Source organism: Saccopteryx leptura, chromosome 6 (genome assembly GCF_036850995.1).
Source record: "Saccopteryx leptura isolate mSacLep1 chromosome 6, mSacLep1_pri_phased_curated, whole genome shotgun sequence".
NCBI lineage: Eukaryota > Metazoa > Chordata > Mammalia > Chiroptera > Emballonuridae > Saccopteryx > Saccopteryx leptura.
The window spans coordinates 82,929,413-82,952,351 of NC_089508.1; the positions used below are offsets into that span (position 1 = coordinate 82,929,413).

Genomic DNA, 22,939 nt, shown 5'->3' on the forward strand with positions numbered 1-22,939 from the left:
TTTTTTTTTCCCTGAAGTTGGAAATGGGGAGGTAGTCAGACAGACTCCTGCATGCGCCTGACCGGGATCCACCTGGCATGCCCACCAGGGGGCGACGCTTTGCCCATCTGGGGCATTGCTCTGTTACAACCAGAGCCATTCTAGTGCCTGAGGCAGAGGCCATAGAGCCATCCCCAGCGCCCGGGCCAACTTTGCTCCAATGGAGCCTTGGCTGCGGGAGGGGAAGAGAGAGACAGAAAGGAAGGAGAGAGGGATGCGTGGAGAAGCAGATAGGCACTTCTCCTGTGTGCCCTGGCCAGGAATCGAACCTGGGACTCCTGCACGCCAGGCCAACGCTCTACCACTGAGCCAACTGGCCAGGGCAGCACCCTGCCATCTTGGTTGCTTCTTCTTCTTTCTTCCTCACAAACTTTTCTTGGAAAAAAATCCCTCCTCCAGCACACATTAGCATAACAAAGCCCCTTCCCAAGCACGAAGGTAATTAGCAGTTTCACCTGGGCAGCAGCCATTTTTAACAATAAAAGTGAGCAACTCAGAAAATACAAATTTTTCAAATTCATTTTCCCAACAAAGTGAATATTAGCTTCATTTGTCTCCTGGAAGGCTTTGTTCATTTTCACCATCTTGGATTTCAGTGTCTCATCGCATTGCTCAGCTTTTTCTCTTGCTTATTCTCCCAGATGGGACAAAAATTCCCTGTGTTATGATTATAAAGAGCATTTTAGCTCTAGCACTTACCACGCCTCCATAATTCACACTTTGCATAACTCACAATTTATTAATGTGCTCTGCTGAAAAAAAGTTGATGTGTTCCAAGTGTCACCCTTTCTTCTCTCTCCTTTCCTGTTGGTTACTATAGGAACAGGGAGGAATATGTGAAATTCTATTTCTTCAGAAGTAAGAATTATACCTTTACCTTAGAAGAAAGGAGGGTAAAGTTGATCTTGAATTTTAAATAACCATTGCAACAGAATTTCTATTATGTTCATGCCCTATTGTAAAGAGTCAAGAAATTCTAGTTTACTAGAAGGACCACTGAAAAGAGCACCAAGAGACCAGGTTCTTATCCTGGTTCTGTTCCTGGTTCTTATCCTGGATCACTTGAGTGATCTTGGGGAAAGTACATAATTGGGCTAGGATGAGCAATCCTTAAATTACCTGCCAGTCCGTGATTTATTTGAGAGTCTCTCGGTTGCCCAATTCTTCTACAAATGCAACCATAGCTTGGATTTCTCCCTTCACAGGTGAGCAAACATCCCAATATTCTGGTCTGTGTCCCAACCTCTCCCTGGCCAGACTGGTCAACATCTGCTGTCAGCAATAGGGGGTTTATAGGCCAAGTTTTGGAGCCAGACTTAGGCATGGATCTTGGTTATTTCAACTCAGAACTTCAGTTGTTATATATATATGTTTTTAGAACCAGCTTTCTTATTTTTAAACTGAGCACAATAATATCTATCTTGTTAGATTGTGTTTAAAAATGCAAGCAAAACACTAAAGTGCCTGGCACATAATAAGAGCTCAGTAAATAGAATTTATGATCATTAACATCATGTCTGTTATAAAGGGGCAGGGTGAATGTCATGACAAAGTCATGCTGGGCTCTTTCTGGATCTGCTGAGGCATCTAAGTGTGTGTGGTGAAAAAAACTCAGTTTACTGTACAGGTAACTCCTAAAATTTGGTTTTGTTGATTGGAAAATATAGTAATCTGAGAGGGAGAGCTGAATGGTTCTGGTTTGGGGCAACATTATTTTAAGGCTGTGTGGAGAAAAAATAAGGTACATTTTTTAAAAAGTTGGGAGGAGGCCCTGGCTGGTTGGCTCAGTAGATAGAGCATTGCCTTGGCATTTGAATGTCCTGGATTCAATTCCTGGTCAGGGCACACAAGAGAAGCAACCATCTGTTTTTTTGTTTGTCTGTTTGTTTTTTTGCAACCATCTGTTTTTCACCCCTCCTCTCCTTCTTTCCCTCCTTTAGCCAGTGGCTTGATTGGTTGGAGAGTCAGCCCTAGGCCTGAGGTTAGCTCATTGGTCCTAGAAGCAGCCTCAGGTGTTAAAAATAGCTCTGCTGATTTGAGCATTGGACCCAGACAGGGGTTGCTAGGTGGACCCTGGTTTTAGGGCACATACAGGAGTTTGTTTCACTCTCTCCCTTCATCTCATTTGAAAAAAATAAGTTGGAAGGAGATAAAACTTTGAAAAGGAAAAAGTTCCATTACCAAGAGGGAATTTGATTCAGTTTTTGCAAAATGATAAGCAACATGCATCCTTTTTCTCTGTTTTCATGAATCTTAAGTTTATATATTTATAAAATTTAATATATATAGCAGTGAAGAATGAGATCTAGTTTAGGAATTTATCAAAGTGTGGAGTCCTGCTTCAAGTTGGGATTAAGTATAAGGACAGAGAGTATGTAAGGAAATCTACTCAGGACACGTATTTTGTAAATTTTAGGCAGGTTATAATTTTAGGTAGTGACTCAGCTGTTGGAATAAGGTGCTACATATATCGTCTATGCTCTTGATGTTCAAACCTCTCTGGTTTAGGAACCTGAGAAAGAAATGGGACAGAATTTCCTTTACCATGCACCTTCCCCATCTGGTCTGCATCTAGCAGGGGTATTATGTAAAGAAAGAACCGAATCTCACAGCATCATGAAACAGTGCCCTCTACTGTTCCTGAGGGAGCCATGCAGCCGTGGTCAAAGGAGGAAAGAGCACTGCTCCAGAGCCAAAAAAGCTGCTCTGTTGTTTGCAACCATCAAGACACTGGGCGGCCACCTGCTGGCACCTATAGCTGGTCTCAGCTGTAAATGCACAGTGGACGCAAGACAGCAGCCAACAGCAGCTCACCTTTCCTACACTTGTTTCTAGGCAGCCTCTGGCCCCACGCTGCATATGAATGCTCCCCTCCCAGGGCTCATTGCAAACACAGAGGGCTTCTATTTGTCTTCCTTCTTAACTGTAAGAATTTTTATTTTTTACTACATTACTGGTTTATTATAAAAGATAAAACTCAGGAGCAGGCAGATGGGAGAGATGCATAGGGCAAGACCTGGGGGGAGGGGCAAGGGGCTTCCATGCCCCTCTGAGCACAGCATTCCCCCCAGGATTGACATGTCACCAACCAGGAAGCTCTGGCGGAAAGGATTTTTAAGACGGTGATTTTGACTATTGAACCTTGCCTTTGGAAGACCTCTGCTTCTCAGTGTTTAAACTTTTTAATTTTAAACCACTTTAAGGCAGCTGCCTTAGAAAACAGTAGTTCATTTTCAAACTTCACACCAGCAGGGGAGCAACATATTATTTTTTTTTCTTCCCTCCCTTTCTTCCCCTCTCACCTCCCCCCTCCTTTTTTAAAAAACCATCTAAAATACCACAGAATCTTTTTTTTTATCTTTTATTTTCAAGGGACACAGAATCATTTTCTACAATAATGATGTTGCATGGTAGAAACTGTTTTTGCTAACTTTCTCTACCTTCTGGGAGCAGTTTGTTTTATTTTATTTTTTATTGCTGGCTCTTTATTTTCTGAGAAGACATCTGTGCTCTGAGTTTTCACTCTCAACTACTGTATTTTGAGTATGACCACAAACCACAGTCAACATTTACTTTCACTTATACATCAAAAATGGGGGTTCTGAGGATGTTAAGCCTGCAGTAGGATTTACATTCTCTGCAATAACTTTTGAACTGTTTTCTCAGCATTATTCCACTTAGCCACAGCAGAAAAAAATGACTGTGAAACCACAATGTGAGAAAGTACCTTTTCTTTCATAATTCCAACTTTAAAATTTATGAGTTTAGCGGGTACGCATTTCTTGCTCTACTATGTGGCAGGACACTGGTAAATAGAAGCTGGTCACACCCTTTCTTTTCCTTCTGTCAAGAATAAAGTCCAAGTTAATGCAGCGTTGCCATCCCCTGGGAAGGAACTGCCAGATTCCACTGGGCCTCAGAATTCCACGGCCACTCATCGCAGGAATAAATGGTGTGTGCAGTATAGAACTTACTGGCATAGTGGAAGGCACTGTATTTCCATCTAGGGTGCTAGGTAAATAATTCATAGTTATTTGGGTGTCAAACTACAGGAGTTTGTGCATTACTCTCGTAATTGCCAGGAGAAAAGGCTTTGGTTCTCTTTTAAGTTTAGAATTTAGAATTGACACATTATACACAATTTATCAGATAACGAAAGTTGCTTAATTTTTTGGTACTTCTATTCAGTTACTTCTATTTAAAATATTTATTTAGGGTAAAAGATGCTTGTAGGGCCATAGCCGCAACCACCATCACAGCTGCCTGGCCCGTGTTGGTTCTCATTTAATTCAGACAGATCGTGAAGAAACTTCGGAGCCAAAAACTGGTGGGCCATTTTCCTTTATTCTAAACTCGTGCTGGCCAACGAGTAAAAAACAAACACACAGGCACCAAAATCCATTCTTTCCAGTTTTTTCCTAGCATCAACGGCTCCCACCTCTGTTCGCCTCCATTTTGGCTGCCTCCTCCCCTCTAGGTGGCCTCTCTCTCTCTCTCTCTCTCTCTCTCTCTCTCCGAACAATGTGGTCTCTCTAAAATGGCCTCCTAGCTCTTCCTTTTAAAACTTTTCAGTGCGAAAGCCCTCCCCCAACATATGTATATATTAGCTTAACCAAGTCCCTTCCCAAGCATGAAAGGCAATTAGCTGTATCATGTGAGAGCATTACCACGTGAGAGCAGTGGCCATCTTTAACAAAAAGTGAGCATAAAATAACTTATCTGCCTGACAATGCTTTTAGCCTTTCAGTAAAGAATGGCTTTTCTGACACGTGGTCAGCTTATTTAGTGCTGGGTATGCCACTCTTTCTCTCAGACTAGCATCATACATGGATCTGATGTTACCTACTAGACATAGGAATGGGGAATCACTTGTCTTTTTTTTTTTTGTCTATTGCAGGACTCATCCTGTATGCATGCGATATATCTGTCTCTCCTTCCCACCTTTCCAAAGACGTCTTGCCACTAAGAGGAGAATGGCCATTCAAAAAGAGAAGAGAGAGATGAAACAATAACATTGCTTTGAGGCTTCTGGATCCAGCCATGACTGAAGCGGCCCATTTTTAGTTCCATAAGGCAGCATTTTTTTTTTTTTTTTTTTTTTTTTTTTGCTATAAATGTATAAATTAGCTTAAGTTGTCACTTGCAACCAAAAACTTCTAATATAAGTAGTAAGCAACCTTCTGCAATACAGGGATCCAGTTTCTTAGATTGTTAAGATTCACTAGAAGAACTGATAAACTCTAACTTTGCTTAGCATCTATGACATTATTCTAAAAATGATCTAGTTTATTTACTACCCGGTACTATTTTGCTCAGTATTTTATAACTGCCAGTCTGCAAACCAGTACTGGTCTGCCAGAAATTTCGTTCCAGTCCACAAAATAGTTAGCCCTCATCTTGTATGAAGATTATAGATCCAATGACTTTAGTCAAATTTGCTTATGCTCGGGGTAATTTCTGCCTTAGTAGTCCCTGAAATAATTCTCTTATTTTCACTGGTCCCCAAGTGTAAAAAGGTTGAAAAGCCCTGGTTTTGCTTATCCAAATAACTACAGAAATTTATTGACAGAGCTCTTTACTAGGTAAGTTAATCTTAGAAAGACAGCATGAAGAGAAAAGGTAATCAAGTAGGTGAACTTCAAGGAGAAAAATTAGGAAAACCTTTTCCTTCCACAAGCTCTGCTATCTCCTAGACTGACATCACTTGCTTCTTTTGCTCCAGGAGTTTTCTTGAGGATCAGTGGGGTAACATATCTTCTGTCTCAAGTGTGAGTGATGGAAACAGGAAGCATCTTATCTTCCACAATATGCCCCTGCTCAGTATCTTGGGCAGTATGTTGATAAGGACATCTGGATTTATAAAACTTATATGGAAAAACAAGTAGCCCAGAAGTCTGATGAAAAACAAGGTGGTGAAAAAGAAATATTGAAAAATCCTGAAAAGAGAAAGCCAAGAAACTGTTGTTATCCAAGGGTTAGAATGCCTGGAACAAAACAAACAAACAAACAAACAAACAAACAAAAAGTCATATGTAAATGTATGTCTGACTCCTTCTTGGTATCCAGATGTTTCCTACTCATTGTTGCCTCTCTTCCCAACAACCCCTTATAAAGGCAGCCCCTTCCTATGTGCTGGCCTTCCAGCTAGCTGCTCTCTCTCCTATTGCTGTGTTTTATTTTCTTCTAGCATTTATCACTGAAATGATCTTGTTCCTTTATATTTTTGTTTATGAAAATTGTCTTACACAGTAGTTCTACCAAGTTATATCCCATCAGCAGGGTATATGTTTCTGTGAATCTACATCCTCTCTAACATTTGATATAATCAAATTTTAAAAATTTAGCTAATCAAATGGATGTAATGTTGCGTTATGGTCTTGGTTTTCATTATCCTAATGAACAGTGATGCTGAACATCTGATTATAGATTTATTGGTTGTGTTTCCTTTTGCCCATTTATCTACTAGGCTGTGTGGGCTTTCTCATTAATTGTATGAGTTCCTTATATGTGACATCAATCCTTTCCATTGTGAGAAACTTTCACTTGTGTAGAGCAACTTTCACTTGCTCAAAGTATGAAAAAACTAAATTTATTAATTTTAAAAAAGTCTAGTTAATCAGCCATTTCTTTAATTAGAATGAAGCTTTTATGTGTATGTTGTTTTAAAAAAATCATTCTCGGCCCTGGCTGTTTGGATCAGTGGGTAGAGCACTGACCCAGGTTCAATCCCCAGGGATCAGTGGGTAGAGCACTGACCCAGGTTCAATCCCCAGGGCACACAGGAGAGATAACCACATGCTTCTCTCTCGCTCCCTCTCCCAGTTCTCTCCCTCTTCCCCTCCTGCAACCTATGGCTCAAATGGTTTGAGCATCAGCCCTGGGCACTGAAGATAGCTCAGTTGATTTGAGCATCGGCCCCAGATGGGTGTTGCTGGGTGGATCCTGGTCAGGGTGCATGTGGTAGTGTGTCTATCTTCTCTCCTCTCAAAAAGAAAAAGAAATTATTCTTTACCCAAAGGCCTAAAGGATACTGTTTCCTATTAAGAGTTTATGTGAGTTTAAAAATATGTCCACAAATTATTTGACACCTCTTCCTTCAAGAGATTCTCTTCCATTGGAGTGTGAACTGGACTTAATGACTTGCTTCAAAAAAAAAAAAAAATAGAATATTGTGGAAATGGCCATGTATAACTTCCTAGTCCACACACTAAGGACTTCACAGCTTCCTCTTACGCTCAGGAGGGAGCCAGGTGGCGTGTTGAGAGGATACACAATCAGTCCCCTGGGGAGGTCCATGTAGTAAGTAACTAAGACCTCTTGGCGATAACTAACACAAGTTGCCAGATGTATGTATGAACTACCTTAAAAATAGATCCTCTACGCCAACTTTCTAATGATTGTGACTTGGGCCGTCATCTTAACCATAACCTCTTAAGAGACCCTCAACTATAACCACTCAGCAAGAGATTCCCAAATTCCTGGCCCATAAAAACTGTAAAATAAGAAATGTTTGTTGTTTGAAGCCACTAAGTTTTGGAGTCTTTTTTTTTTTTTTTTTTTTTTGTATTTTTCTGAAGCTGGAAACGGGGAGAGACAGTCAGACAGACTCCCGCATGCGCCCGACCGGGATCCACCCGGCACGCCCACCAGGGGCAACGCTCTGCCCACCAGGGGGCAATGCTCTGCCCCTCCGGGGCATTGCTCTGCTGCGACCAGAGCCACTCTACGCCTGGGGCAGAGGCCAAGGAGCCATCCCCAGCGCCCGGGCCATCTTTGCTCCAATGGAGCCTTGACTGCGGGAGGGGAAGAGAGAGACAGAGAGGAAGGAGGGAGGGGTGGAGAAGCAAATGGGCGCTTCTCCTATGTGCCCTGGCCGGGAATCGAACCCGGGTCCCCCACACGCCAGGCCAACGCTCTACCGCTGAGCCAACCGGCCAGGACCTGGAGTCATTTTTTATGTGGCAGTAGATAACTAATTCCCAGGGTTTTTTTTTTTACATTTAAGTCCTCAACACATCTGGGCTTGTTTTTTGTATATACTGTACTTTAAAAAAAATCTGAATGACCATTTTCTCCTCAACATACTTGTTGAACAATTTTTTCTTTCCCTTCTGACATACAATTGCTGTCACATATCAAAGTTCTGTGTGTGCATTGTTCCTGAACTTTTTGTTCTATTTCATTGGTCAATTTTCTAATTTCTATGACAATACCACACTATCATAATTACTGTAGCTTCATAGCATGTCCTGATATCTGGAAGGGCCTTGCTGTTCTTTAAAATTGCCCAGGTTATTTTTAATCCTTTATTCTTCCATATACAGTGTATTTACAATTATTTTATTCAGTTACATGAAAAATCTTTTGGGGGTTTTGGAATTGAATTGCCGCAATTAATTTGGAGACAATTGATATATTTATGATATGAAGGCTTCCTATCCATGGCTATGGTATTTCTCTTCTTTCATTCATTTACCTTTAATGTTTCCTAATAATTTTTTACAAATTTCCCTGTAGTAGTCTGATTTCTTCTTTAACTGATATATTATTTTGCTTTTATAGTTTTAATATGATCTGCAGGAAGAAACCTCCATTTTTTTTTCTGAATAAGTAGTACCCTTATTCAGCTGTGCTGGGGTTGCCTGTTGCCCCAGGATAAATTCACTACCCACTTTTTCGTAACAGTCAAAAACATCCTCTTCCCTACCAGTTTTTAAAGTTTTCCTGCAGACTTAATCTTGGTGACAAGAGCCAAGATTCATCTAGTACAGCATCTTGGTCAGAATTAGAGTCAGAAGCCCTCTATAAATCTCTTCCCACTATTCTCCCTGGAGCTGGATATAATATTCATTAAAGATTTTGAGATGATATCTCTGGGATGACATATCCAGGGAAAATCCTGGGAATATCTCACTTTCTTATCTCTTGACTCAGAGCACAATACTGCCAAGTGGCCCACTGGATGTCAGAGCAGGACATGAGGAAAGATCTGTAGTTTGATGTGATAAACTAGACTTGCGGGATGTCATGCAGTTCTCTTCAGGATACCAACTCTCTGTAAGGCAGCCAGTTCTTATTCTGGGAGGCCATATAGGCACTTCCATGCCGGGCACTGGTATTAAAGTACAGGTGAAGACAGTTTAGCAGTTTTAGAGGAAATTCTGCTGGTTGTTCTGGGAACTTTGTATTTAGAGATATTGAAATACGCAATACTTGACCAATCTAGTATGAAAGGGTATTCCCCTTAAACAAAATTTCCAGACATTGGAGTTGCCCTTTAACCAGCATTAATTTTATGTTAACCATTTTGATGGAACTCTTTCTAAATCCTATTTCATACCACTTTGAATATGTTTCACCATGCTTTCTTAAATGAATTATATCGAACAAAATTTGACCTTTTCTTGAAAAGTCAGAGGCTTTATGAATACCAATTTTACTTGGCTACCACAGTGAGTCCTTCAGGACTAATATCCCCTCAGTTATTTGAACATTGAGTTCTTATTTGGTTTAATAAGTATTTTGGAGCAATTATCATGTGCCGGATAGTGTTAAGTAGTTCTCTCTATATATATTTTTCATGTCAGAAGGGTAATGTACGGACATTGTAACAAGGTTAGAGGAAGCAATAGTGTGCAAACTTAATTGTCATGCTTACGAACCACAAGAAGATCTCTCCATTTCTAAGCTACAGATGCTACTGGGGAAACAGACACATCAGGCCAATTCAAATTGTTAAAGGGAAAAGGGAGTAAGTATAAGATTTACCACATTTGTTTTAGGTGATACAATTTTTGTTTTTGATTGCTATAGGCCATTGGTTTCTAATACTGGAAAATTGGTATTAGTAATTCCTTTGAACAAAGAAGTCATAACATTAGAACAGGGAAACAGTCGTTGATGACACTAGTTTGTTGATTTGACTCTGTGTGTATGTGTGTGTGTGTGTGTATACAAGGTTCTCCTTGTCTAGACTTTGCTTTCTGCCAAGATAACTAAGCATAACTCCCAGTTTTCTAGAAAGTATACTAAAAAATATTTACTTACCATTTACAGAACCATATTCCCTTCTTTTGGAGAGAATTAACCTGGGAGAAGAAGAAGGAACACTGATTGATAAATAAGCAATTTCTGGAAGAAGCTATCATCACTGTCGAATAATATTAAGTGAACCATTAGTTAAATGTTACATATATTTAGATAATATCTTATATATATTTTTTCACATGCATAAGCATATGAATTTTTTATTTTATTGTTATTTGTATTTTTCCGAAGTTAGAAGTGGGCAGGCAGGCAGACAGACTTCCATATGTGCCTGACTAGGATACACCGGGCATGCCCACCAGGGGGCAATGCTTGGCCCCTCTGGGACATTGCTCCACATCAATCGGAGCCATTCTAGCCCCTGAGGCAGAGGCCATGGAGCTATCCTCAGTGCTGGGCCAACCCTGCTCCAATGGAGCCTTGGCTGCAGGAGGGGAAGAGAGAGATAGAGAGAAAGGAGAGGGGGAAGGGTGGAGAAGCAGATGGGTGCTTCTCCTGTGTGCCCTGACAGGGAATCAAACTCAGGACTTCCACACGCTGGGCTGACGTTCTACCGCTGAGCCAACTGGCCAGGGCCTAAATGTTATATTTAGATAATATCTTATATATTTTTTTCATATGCATAAGCATATGAAATTTTCAAAGTTACTATATATGTATAAAATTTTACATTACCTTTTTTATATACTGAGGAATAAATGAAGGCATAAAAAGGTAAAATATGTCACCCAATGTCAGTGTGCCTGGAGACCAGGTATTCTGATTCTGGGCTCTGTCAAGTATACCCTTACCTTCACCTTAGCCAATAATCCTTAAAGAAGTTTACAGGCTATGTAAATCACAAAAACTCATTCAAAGGGACAAGCTTTAAAAGTTATAAAAATGTAAAGGTGAGGATATATACTGAATTTTTGTGGCATCTCTTCTAAATTATTTTTTTAGTTATTTCATTTTCTCTCAGCTTCCTTGTGATATTAAAAAAAGAAGAGGAATTATAGTCATTTAAAATTATGGGCATGAGGCTCAAAGAATTAGAATGAGGAACTCCTGGGTTACAACCTTGTCTATGGCTTGAGTGAGATGAAGTGGTATTCCAGCTGATCGGTTGCTCAGGCAGCCTCTCGGTAAAGATCGCTCAAACACCATAAGCCATCGAACCATCATGGGACTGATCACCTTGATAAAGACAGCTCTGTTTCCCCTCTGCTAGGTGGTCAGAGGGAATACTTTGATGAACCACTGGGGGTAGATGGCAGAACACATCAGGGAGCATGTCCAGCTTGGTTCTAGAGAGGTTAATTTCAGGGGTTTTGTTTACTGATTATATATGCAAGCTTGAAGCCAGAGTAACTTGTTCAGGACAGTGGGAAGTATGGCCACTGGGAACATTGCCTAACATTTACTCAAATGTCTGGATGACTCCAAGGACAATCAATGGTTAATTATTTAAAAAAATTAAAAATTCATTCATTGATTTTTTTAGATAGAGAGGAAGGGAAAGAGAGAGATAGAAACATTGACTCGTTCCTGTATGTGCCCTGACTGGGGACAGAACCTGCATATGGGGACAATGCTCTTACCAACTGAGACATCTGGCCAGGGCTCAATGATCAATTATTGACACTTGCTTTTAAGGAACATATAACTTCTCTGTTCTAAATTATAAAGACTACATATCTCAACAGCATAAAATTTCTGGTGAGTGCCCCCTTGGGCTCTAAAGCCAATATAAATTATGAAAACAAAATCCAATAAAAAGTTATCTTTTAGCCTATAGACTTGCTGCTATCAGATGCTGCATGGACCAAGTGACCTGGTATTTTAGATCCAATTCTATTTCCTTCAGATTTCTGCATATATCCTGGTGACGTAGTGATGTTAAATATGATTAGAAGCTGAGGTTGTATCATAGAGAAGCAACTTCTAGGTTTTAATTCATAGCCGACCTCTGATTGGATGATGAGAGCTGCCTGGTGCTCTGTGCTGTGAAAGATTCAGGACCATGTTGGTATCATCAGGAAAGAGGACTGTGATTGTGGGAGATGGAATGAGTGAATGGTGTCAGTGTCATGTACTGGCCTTCTCTCCATAGTGTGCTCTCAGTTCATTATTCCTTTTTACTTCCATTCTGAATCCTCTTAGGTCTTAGGTTAGTTTCTTTGAGAACATATCTTTTGTGTCCCTATAAGAAGAGTGAAGACAGTTGTTCCTCAGCATCCTCTTTGCTTGTTTAGGTTTGGAATGTCTTGGGATTATGTCTGGTCCTGTTCTTGGAAAATGTACCTGGGAAGATTGGTATGTGTTCAACGGCTGGTAATGGTTAGGAAACTCCTTTGAAAGGCAACAACACAGAGAGAAGCTGAAGGTAGAGTGAAGCGCCTACCTTATTATTCTGGCCGTAACACTCTTTTCCTGCAGAGTTCATGCTTAGGACTTTTGATCTGGTAGAAAAACAAACAAACTAGGATTGAATAAAGTACACTCAAATATTCATACTATGCATGTGATGGTTACTTAAAAATAGGTTTAGATTCTAAAGCTATGTTGTCCACTATTGTAGCTAGTGGGTACATGTAGATATTTACTTTTAAATGAATTAAAATTAAAAACCAATTCTTTAGTGAAAACTCAGTAGGTAGATAGTTGCTGCCTATTAGATAACACAGAATGTTCTATCAGGCAGCCATGTTCTAGGATCTTAGCTTTGCATTCAAGCTATACCTAATGCTCCAGAAGAATTGGGGGGGACTTCAAGGTGTCCTTTAGGGGTACAGATCTCCAAGTCCTGGTGCCCTCACCCCCAGGCCAATGTGTATACTTGGCCTACTTAGAGACTGTGGGCAGTTTGGGTCTCTTTCTCTTGATTCCCAAGATTCCCAAATATTTCGTAAACAGAAATACTTCTTGACTGAATTTAGATTTGATTTCTAAAGTGGCTCAAGAAATAGAAATGAGGTGTTTGGTTTGGGTTTTTCACCATTAGATTCTTATTTATCATTTCTAATTTCTAACGTTTATAGTTTAATACAGTTTGAGTTTCATATTATGATAGCTTTAATTTGTGTCTAGAGATTAGTTTCATTTTTTTGTGTGATAGAGGCAGAGAGAGACAGAGAGAGGGACAGATAGGGACAGACAGGCAGTAAGGGAGAGAGATGAGAAACATCAGTTCTTTGTTGCAGTTCCTTAGTTGTTCATTGATTGCTTTCTCATATGTGCCTTGACCGGGGGCCTACAGCAGAGCGAGTGACCCCCTTGCTTAAGTCAGTGACCTTGGGCTAAAGTCAGAGACCTTGGGCTCAAGTCAACAACAATGGGGTCATGTTTATGATCCTACGCTCAAGCTAGCAACCCCATGCTCAAGCTGGTGAGCTTCCGCTCAAGCCTGTGAGTCAGCACTGAAGCCAGTGACCTTGGGGTTTTGAACCTGGGCCCTCTGCATCGCAGTCTGATGTTCTATCCACTGAGCCACCACCTTGGTCAGGCTAGTTTCATTTTTATAACACACGGTTTAGTTCTCATATATTTGGGGGAAGTAAGGATGGTATTAGGTTTTAAGGCATTTTCTGTGACATATAAGGAATGTCCTACTTATTAAGGTGACTGACCAATAACCCTTTTTAAAGTATATGTTCTTGACCTTAATATAAAATTGAATAATTGATAATTTTATACAATTCTAAAGAGAGATGTGTTTCTCAAGTCTGTTAAGAACAATGGGCGGAGGAGCTGAACATTAAAGTTAGTGTGGTCTCTGAGGGTCAGCCAGGTCACTGGCAGAGAAAGCTGTGCGGTGTTGGGGCTCGCTCAGTTCCAGCTAGGAGCTGGTCAGAGAAACGTTTGCTCTGACCCAGGCTGAGGTGGAGTTACCACTAAAACCAGGATGTTCCTTGGTTTGCCAAAGCTCACACTTCTCTCTCAAGGAACCGAATCTCTAATTCTTCTTCTATTTTCCTCAAAGTTTCCTGGTACTTCTTTGAAGAAAAAGAAAAGAAACCACAGTTACTAGTTAGAAGCTTTATACATTTTCTAATCACAATAAACATATATTATTGCACTGTAACCCGAATGTTTGGTGTTCTCACTGCCACTCTGTCTCCTTTCCTATCCCCACCCACTCCTGATCTCCCACTGTACTCCATCACTGGGCCAGTCCCTGGGGTACTACGGATGATAAATAGGAAAAATACTCATTATTAATCTAAGAGCACAGAGGTTGAAAAGCCAGGGCAGTAATAGAATGATATCGGTAATAGACTTTCAAGGACACTAAAGGTCTTTTGTAGTTCCACCTTGAAGGCTTACAATTGTTCCAGACAGCATTCTCTGAAAAGCCTGGCCACACTTCATCCTGTTCCTTAGCAACCCTGTTGCCATCCCTTCACTGAGAAGCTGTACCTTGATGCAGAAGGCTTGATCTTCACAGAGTTGTCCCAGTAATGCTAAGTCTTCCATGACCTGCGAAGCCAAAATTTGGTCTGAAATTTCTCTCAGTAAATTGCTATGAAAACAAGAGTATGCTTATTTTTTCTACCTCCAAGACCCTAATTGTGGTTTTCTAATTTTTCTAAATGTGTTTTTACTGAACCTATGAACTTATTTCCTTTTTTGAGGACAAACAAGCAGTGTTTTGCAATCCTAACAAAATATTTGGAAACAGTTGGTAGAAGAATAGATACTAACTTGTTGAATTTATAGATTATAGAATGTACCCTGTAAACATGTTAAAAAGAAGTAAATCTAGGGAGATTGTATTCATCTTTTCTTCATCTCCTTGGCTCCAAAGTGGTCTGGATCTGAAAACTAATCACAGCTTAGTCCTTTGAGGACTGTATTTGATGGTCTGATGAAGGTCTCACTTCCTTTGGGAGAAGTAATATTGAAGTTACTGTCATTACCTTGGTCAGCTCCTTTTCTTGGTCAGCACAGGAAGCTTCCAGCTGCTGTACCTTAACCTATAGAAAGAAACGAAAGTCAATTACTCAGCAAAGTGAAAACCATACAGAATTCCATTCTGAAATGCTCTCTCGAAGGTTATTCCACAGGTGGCTGGGGTGCATCAGGCATGATTTCAGATGATTTGATGGGGGAGCCAAATCATCCAGCATCCTTTGCTGCTGCCTGGTGAACCTGCTTTTCTCTACTTTTGATCTCTTCACATACACCGGTACTCTCTTTACCCTTATACTTCAATTCATAGCTTCCTTCTTAGCTTTGTCTCTTAGGAAAACATCAATCTTGAAAAACTTCACTCTTCCTTTTTTATTTTTTTAGATTTTATTTATTGATTTTATAGAAAGAGGAGGAGGGAAAGGAGAAGTGTCAACTCATAGTTGCTTCACTTTAGTTGTTCATTGCATTGATTGCTTCTTGTATATGCCTTGACCAGGCAGGCCCAGGGTTTTGAACTGGTGACCTCAGCATTCCAGATCTATGCTTCCTTCACTGCACCACCACAGGTCAGGCTCTTCCTTTTTTATATATTCATGCTCACTCTCTTCTCCCTCCCCCTATTCCTTCTTCTTTCCTTCCTTAAATATTTGATGAAAGCCAATTCTTTTTATTTTTTAATTTTACAGAGACAGAGAGAGAGTCAGAGAGAGGGACAGATAGAGACAGACAGACAAGAACAGAGAGAGATGAGAAGCATCAATCATTAGTTTTTCATTGTGACACCTTAGTTGTTCATTGATTGCTTTCTCATATGTGCCTTGACAGTGGGCCTTCAGCAGACCAAGTAACCCCTTGCTCGAGCCAGCTACCTTGGGTTTAAGCTGGTGAGCTTTGCTCAAACCAGATAAGCCCGTGCTCAAGCTGGTGACCTCGGGGTCTCGAACCTGGGTCCTCCGCATCCCATTCTAACGCTCTATCCACTGTGTCATCGTCTGGTCAGGCTGAAAGCCAATTCTATATTGACCACTATACTGGAGTGACAGGGAGGGGGCAGGGAGATTACTGAGGATAGAGTGGTGATGGAATTGATAGGCTCTGCACCTCATAGGGCTGACATTCTAATTGGGGGACATAACAAATAAGTCAACATGATAATGATAAGTGCTATGAAAGAAACAAAAACAGAGTAATGTGATGAGAAGGAGTGATGGTGTAAGAACTATTATAGGTGGTTGGCTAAGGCCTTTCTGGTGAAATGATATTTGAGCTGATGTATAAGTGATAAATATTAGAAAAGTGGGTATGTGGAAGAAATATATCCCATGCAGAAATTAAAGCAAGAGCCAAGACTGTGAAGTTGCACACTTTGAATGCATGGAGAAGTTATATGGCTGAAACATAGGGGAGTCTGGTAAGGAGAAAATTAAGTAAGGAATATTAGACATGGATAAAATTTTTGGGACTTTCTAGGTTCTAGAAAGACTTTGGTTCTTTATTCTAATTGTAGTGAGAAGGCAGGAAAGAGCTTAAAGAAGTAAAGATAATCTGATTTGTGTTTTTAAAGAGCACTTTTTAAAATAGACTTTATTTATTCATTTTAGAGAGAAGAGAGTGAGGGAAGGGGGAAGGAGCAGAAAACATCAATTCCCATATGTTCTTTGACCAGACAAGCCCAGGGTTTCGAACCATTGACCTCAGCATGCTGATTCGATGCTTTATCCACTGCACCACCACAGGCCAGGCCATAAAGAGGACTTTTCTATGTGTGGAAAGTTGATTGTTTAGGAGTAAGAGTAGAAGCTGAAAGACTAGTTAGGAGGCTACTTCAGTGTCCAGGTGAGAGGTTATGGTACCTTGCCAAAGGGTAGTCCTAATAATAATAGTAGACAGAAATTGGTGCATTTGGGATATATTCTGAAAATAAAGTAGACATGACTGCATCTATTACTTCTTCCATTTTCAATTCTTTTTGTTTCCACTTTGATGTAAGTACCATTATTTCACATCTGGACTCTTTCAACAGTTCTTTTCCCCTCCAGTCAATTACATTTAGGGCCAGACAATCAAATGTGTGAAAGGCTATAGTTTCAAGACAATGGTCTGAATCACAAGGAGTTGAAACAAGCATCCTATTAAACTGCTGCACTGATCACTCTCGTACAAGAGAAACAGAAGGAAAAGACATGCTGTATGTTTCATAGTATTAGAGATATCACCTGATAATTCTGAAGCACAGGTGGGCAAAAGGGAATGATTCAAATAGTTAACAATACTCTAGAACTCTTAAGGGCTGGGATGATCCCTTCCAAGAAAATAATGGCCATTGTTCTGACAATATCTGGAACTTTCTGTCTATGGTCTATCAATCAGCTCGGCTCACCTGACAGAGCCAGCATAGCCAGATTTAAGGTGTCACCATTAGATTCTGGCCAGGTTACTGTCAGAAAAAAGTTGTTCTGGGGAGAAGGAAGACAATCAAATTCCTGACTGCTGTAGTTATATGGCAAAGATAGTCAAGGGGCTTCATAATCCTCTCTAGTCTTATCTCTAATTTCTTCCTGATACACATGCAGGCTCCCGATTTCTTTCCAGATAACTTTCCTGGGTAAACATGGCCAAGCAAGTGTACTTGGTAGATTTAGACTTCCTGGGTTTTTTAAAAATTGATTTTTAGAGAGAAGGGAGAGAGAGAAAGAGAGAGAGTGAGAAAGAGAGAGAGAGAGAGAGAGAGAGAGAGAGAGAGAGTAGGAGGGAGAGAGAGAAATATAGGAAAGAATTAGGAAGCATCAACTTGTAGTAGTTGCTTGCTATATGTGCTTTGACTGGGCAAGCCCAGAGATTCGAAACGGTGACCTCAGCATTCTAGGTCAGTGAATTCACTGTTCCACCACAGGCCAGGTGTTTGCTTGTTTTTTTGTTTTAACCATCAACGCTAATTTGACCAACAGAAGATAAGGAAGTAAATCCCTGTTCTTTCATTTTCTATCTCAACTTTTAATGTGGCTATATCTTTAGAGGCTCTGTACATACAGTATGGGCTAAGTGTCGGTTTAAAAAGCTAAAGAGAAGTTAGATAAGACAAGGACAAAGTATTAAGAGTTTTATCGCTCTCTGAATAAAGTAAGTCTTGAATCATTCTTATATTTGTGATTGGATGGGTTGTGGTTGTGCCCAGGTCTTAGCTGTAGATTGCAATCAGAGAAACGCTAAGCTTTAAATATTTGAGTGAACAACTGAATAAATCCTTTTCGGATTAGAATCGATGACAAGGTGTGTAAACTGTCTAACACAGAGTAGATTTACAAATCCTAGCTCTGCCTCTATGAATTCACACATATACTTTAGTCAATTTTTAAAGAATTACTTTAAATTGTGTGACTTTTCAAGGTTTTAGGCCTTCAGAAAAAGGAAAATAGTATTTTATAAACACAACTTCAATAAACTTTCAAAGTGAGGCTGCCAGAAACTGATTAAATTGCCCAACTTCATACACCAACCACATTAAATCCTGGGTCCCAGATTTAAACTAGGGGTTTCAACTACCTCCAATCTTATATATGTACTTATGCATTTGTGTTCTGTTTTTCCTGAAAACACATGGGTTCAGAGTAAAATTTCTTCCTAAGGGCAGAGTATTCAGCATACAGTGGCTCAGGCTTAACACTGACATAGACTAAAACTACAAAGAATTTATCCCAACTTTGACAATTGTTTCCACTTGAAGACCTGTTTCCTGGTCATACCCCAAACCCATTTAAAATTGTTATTTTGTTTACCTTTGACTCTTCTGGGGTTCCCTGTGAATTGCCTTTTTCACACTTGGTCGCCTTAGGAGATTTTCTTGTAAGCTATGATTTCAAATAATAATAATAAAAAACATTTCAAAAAAAAAGAAGAACATCTAATTAAAAGATATAAAAGACAATGGCATTTTGATGTGTGGGTCCAGTAGCTTGGCCTTGATAAAAACTTCCAGGAGTTGGTTGCTTGGTGGATACTTGGGAACATCTTTAGTCTACCTCCATCTTCTCACAAGTCTTAGCCACCAATGCTAGCATCCACTCAAGACAGGAGTTGTTCTCTGAACCCCTAATTCATGCTGGGTCACTCAGGGTTGTAGGCATGGGTCAGAAAGTATGGTGATCATAGAAAACCCACTGTATTTTTTTGGAAACTCACTGTATTTTAAGTAAGAGTTGAGGTAGAGGGAATGCCTGACAAAGAAAAGAGAATTCTTGGGAATTATTAATATTTTTTAAAAGTCTCTGTTGAAAGTAAAATTAATCTTTCCCCAAATCTGTTCCCGTCAATTACTTCAACAGAGTGTCTCTTGAAATCTATAATATTTTCTTGTGGTAGAATGGAGAACCCATGGGAATCACTGAATAACCAGGAAACCCCACCCACTGCTTTTACCTGATGCTTCCAGAGAGAGTCCATGGAGTTTAGGTCATGGAGTTCAGCCTCAGGAGAGTGGAGCAAGAGCAGAGCCCACCCTCCTCCCAGCACAGGCCTCTCTGACTTTTGGGTTTCTCTATAATTATTTTCCTTCCCTTGCCTCTTTGAGGACTGGGAGTGCTGTGGGGACACCGAGAACATAGCTCCCACCTTTCTTTGAAGTTCTTCTATACTGTGAACCAGAGTCTCGTTCTTTCTTTCCTGTTGAAAGAAGCAGAGTATAAGTGTGCATTGGCATACACTACACATCTTTATTTAGTTGATTTTTCTCCATTTCACCCCAGTGACATTTTCCTGCAGTAATTCTATCTTATTTCATCATGTCAGACAAAGGACCTGTGGTTTGATCTCAATATATATATATACACTAAATTTTCAGGGATAAAGATGCCCACATGTAGGGCTTACCAATGTTAAATGTTACCAAAGAAACCCTGCCCTCCACACATCCCCTTCCATGCATGGACCCATTCTGCCCTGGACTCTTCTTTGAATGTAATAAGGCTGACTAGCTTGTCTGACAATTGATGAAGGACAAGGATGAGGAATAGAGCTTATCAAATGGCTCTTCCCAGCTTCTTGCTTACGAGTTTGTCTGTTTCTTCTTCCAGCTCCTGCAAAGCTCTTTCTTTTTGCAGTGTGGTGCAGTTTACCTTCTCCAACTCCTCATCTTCTGCTGAGTCTCTGGTATGAATGACTTCACTTTCCAGCCTGGATGACACAGTATACACTGTCAGAAACTGGTAGTTTCAGAACTGATAAAACACACATATCAGTTCTAAGAGTACTTGAATGACAACAGGCACACATTTCAAGTTTGAAATGTTTCTTTCCTGGATTCTTAGAATCAGATTCACTTTAAAGGCAGGAAAAGTAAGATTCCCCTGCTTCCCGAGTCAAATACTCAATGCTCTTTCCACTCAGGTAAACGTCATCTAGTCTTTTAGAAATCAGTTTTAAGCTTGCTAATTTTCAGGGTTAAAGCCAAAAATGAAGAAGAGTTTTAGCTACACAAGATATAGATCCATAGAGTAAGCTGGAAAATTCAGGTTTGTCTCTTCTTTACTCTCTTTTTTGAATTGGGAGCTTCCCTTATGAAACCCCATCACTCACCTCTGAATCTCATCTTCTTTCTCATGGATTTTGAGAAGAAGTTCCTGATTTGCTTCATCTATTCTCTGCATATCCTTTTCAAGGTCCACGTTCAAACTGTTAATGTTCTTCTTTGACTGGGACAGTCTTAAGATTTCCACTTTCTCTGACCTATAAGTCCAGCCCCCAAATAAACAGGTGCCAGTTATCATAAGATCAATAAACTTTAAGTCAAAGGGACATATAGAAGGCCTGTAATTCATTAAGATGATGGTTTTGAGAGCACACCCAGAAAACTATATTTCTTAATCATGTTATACAATTTGTTTCCATAATTCTAAACTCAGTCAGCAAGAGAGGTCTTCCCTAGGCTTTTTTCACCCAAAATGCTCTACTCTGATTCCAAAAGAAGCTTTACTTCTGTAAATAGCCTCCTGCATTTAAGAGAATGACTTCTCGGAGTGACGTCAGAGAAATGGCGCCATGAGGAGCATGACCGACAAATCTCCCCCAAATTTCAACAAGTTCATCAACCAGAGACAGAAAAATCTATCCTTGGAGTGTATGGAAGTTCCACACACTGAAGGGCGAAGGTAGGAGCGAGCGAAAAATTGACTAAATATATCATCAACCCTGAAGGAAATAAATCGGACAAAGAAACACTCTGCCTTCCTCACTAACCTGACCAAAAGCTGCTTTCACTTGGAACTGAGAGTCGGGGGAACTAAGGGTGTGGAGCAGGCTAGGCTGTGGCATGGACGTTCGTTTAAGCCAAGGAAAGAGTGTGCCTGTGGTGGGTCAGCCCGTGCGAGCAGCAGCCCGTGCCACGAGCAGCAGCTGCTAGCGGCGCACAGGGAGGGCGCCAAAGTGAACTTCCCTACGCCCGAGCTTCTCTAAGTGGGCAGGGCGCCTCACCCAGCTATTCAAGCTAACAATCAAGCATCAGGGGAGGGGCGCACGGGCAGCTTGCACTCCTTTCTGGAGCAGATTGGTGGATCCAATCGCTGAAATTAGCTTAACCCACAGTCTGCTCACCTCCCAACTGACCTACGCGGCTCTAATTGACAAGATCTCTCTCAGTTCAGTGATCTAAGACAAGAGGTGTGATATTTTTTAGTGCCTCTTGCTAAAGCGGTGGGGCAACTTCTGATTGGCAGAGCTTTCATACTCAGGGATATACGCTAAAAAGAGGGACTTGGCAGATGTTAAGACCTCCTGTACTGCAGGCAGCGACTGGGGCATCTTCTTCCCAGCCAAAACAGGTTACAAAGTGCGGAAAGCATGGGGAGAGTGGTCCCACAGAGTGCTAGGCATGTTGAACAGGCCTGGAGGCTCATAGAAAGTCACCTTGAGAGCAATTGGCTCCCAGCCCCGCCTGATTATGCTGGTGGCTCTGACTGCTAGAGCCTTACCCAGAGCCCTGCATTGAGTGAGGATAGAGTGGGGATTTTCCAGCTCTTTGAGCCTCTTACTCCCCAGGCAGAGGTGGCAGCAGCCTCATAGCTGGATCATCAGGTTGCTAATTCAGGAAGGAGAGACTAGGAGAGAGGCTCCGGGAAAACAAACTCTCTCATTGTTGGAGCCTGCAAATGCTAACAAGCCTTGACTACCAACGAGACTGAAGCCAAATATATGACATTGCTGCAGAGTCTCATCAACTGCAAATCCCTACCTAAGCATGCCACAGGGGCAGAGCCTGGGGTACAGAGTCACCGACCAGGAAGAGGGAGAGAAAGAAAAAGGAAGAAAAAGTTAACCTCTCAAAATCAAGAAAAATCCACAGACTTTATAACTTGTTCCACTGTTTTTTTGTTTCTTTCATCTTCTTGCCTTTACTATTATTATTTCTATTTCCTCCACCTTGGTCCTTTTATTCTCTGCCCATCTTATTCTTTCCTTTTCTTGAACTACACTACCCATAAGTGTTACATTTTATTTCTTTTTTTCTTCCTTACTCTCCATGAGGGGTACATGTCAAAACCCTTAATTCTTTCTCTCTCTTTTTGATTTTTTTCTTTTTTCTTCCTTTCCTTTTCCCCTTTTTCTTATTTCTCCCTTTCTATTAGTTTCTTCTTTTCTCTTTTTACTTTTCCTCTCATGCAATTCTCATTCACAAACAAATTATTTAATTTGGGATTCAAGTGGGTTTTTTGGTGGCATTTTGGGTGCTTTTTACTTTGCTTTATAACTCATTAGCATTCCTCCCAACCCAAGATCTCCATTCTATTTAGTCTTGGCTCCACTATTACAATAGTTATTTTTTTTCCTTTTTCCTGTTTCCCTCTTAACCCTCTCATTATATCTCTTAGTCAACCATCATTTACAAGCAAATCATTTTATACTTGACCCAAATTTTTTCCTTTTTTGCATTTTGTGGGTCCCTACTTCCTTTTTTGCCCCTTGAACACTT

The 22,939-nt window shown here is 40.5% G+C and overlaps 1 protein-coding gene and 1 pseudogene across 1 annotated transcript in view; both read right to left on the reverse strand.

The window, feature by feature from the left end:
* Window positions 1-5,776: 5,776 nt before the first annotated feature.
* Window positions 5,777-22,939, reverse strand: part of TMCO5A (transmembrane and coiled-coil domains 5A) — a 59,488-nt gene continuing 42,325 nt past the window's right edge. The window contains exons 4-13 of the mRNA XM_066343640.1: window positions 20,551-20,700; window positions 20,025-20,148; window positions 19,588-19,638; window positions 18,756-18,827; window positions 14,985-15,041; window positions 14,485-14,544; window positions 13,996-14,060; window positions 12,470-12,527; window positions 10,087-10,127; window positions 5,777-5,975 (exon numbers count right to left, since the gene is read on the reverse strand). Of these exons, the coding sequence (XP_066199737.1) occupies window positions 5,777-5,975; window positions 10,087-10,127; window positions 12,470-12,527; window positions 13,996-14,060; window positions 14,485-14,544; window positions 14,985-15,041; window positions 18,756-18,827; window positions 19,588-19,638; window positions 20,025-20,148; window positions 20,551-20,700 (877 nt within the window). The remainder of the gene's footprint in view (window positions 5,976-10,086; window positions 10,128-12,469; window positions 12,528-13,995; window positions 14,061-14,484; window positions 14,545-14,984; window positions 15,042-18,755; window positions 18,828-19,587; window positions 19,639-20,024; window positions 20,149-20,550; window positions 20,701-22,939) is intronic.
* Window positions 9,621-9,712, reverse strand: LOC136377994 (small nucleolar RNA U13; annotated as a pseudogene).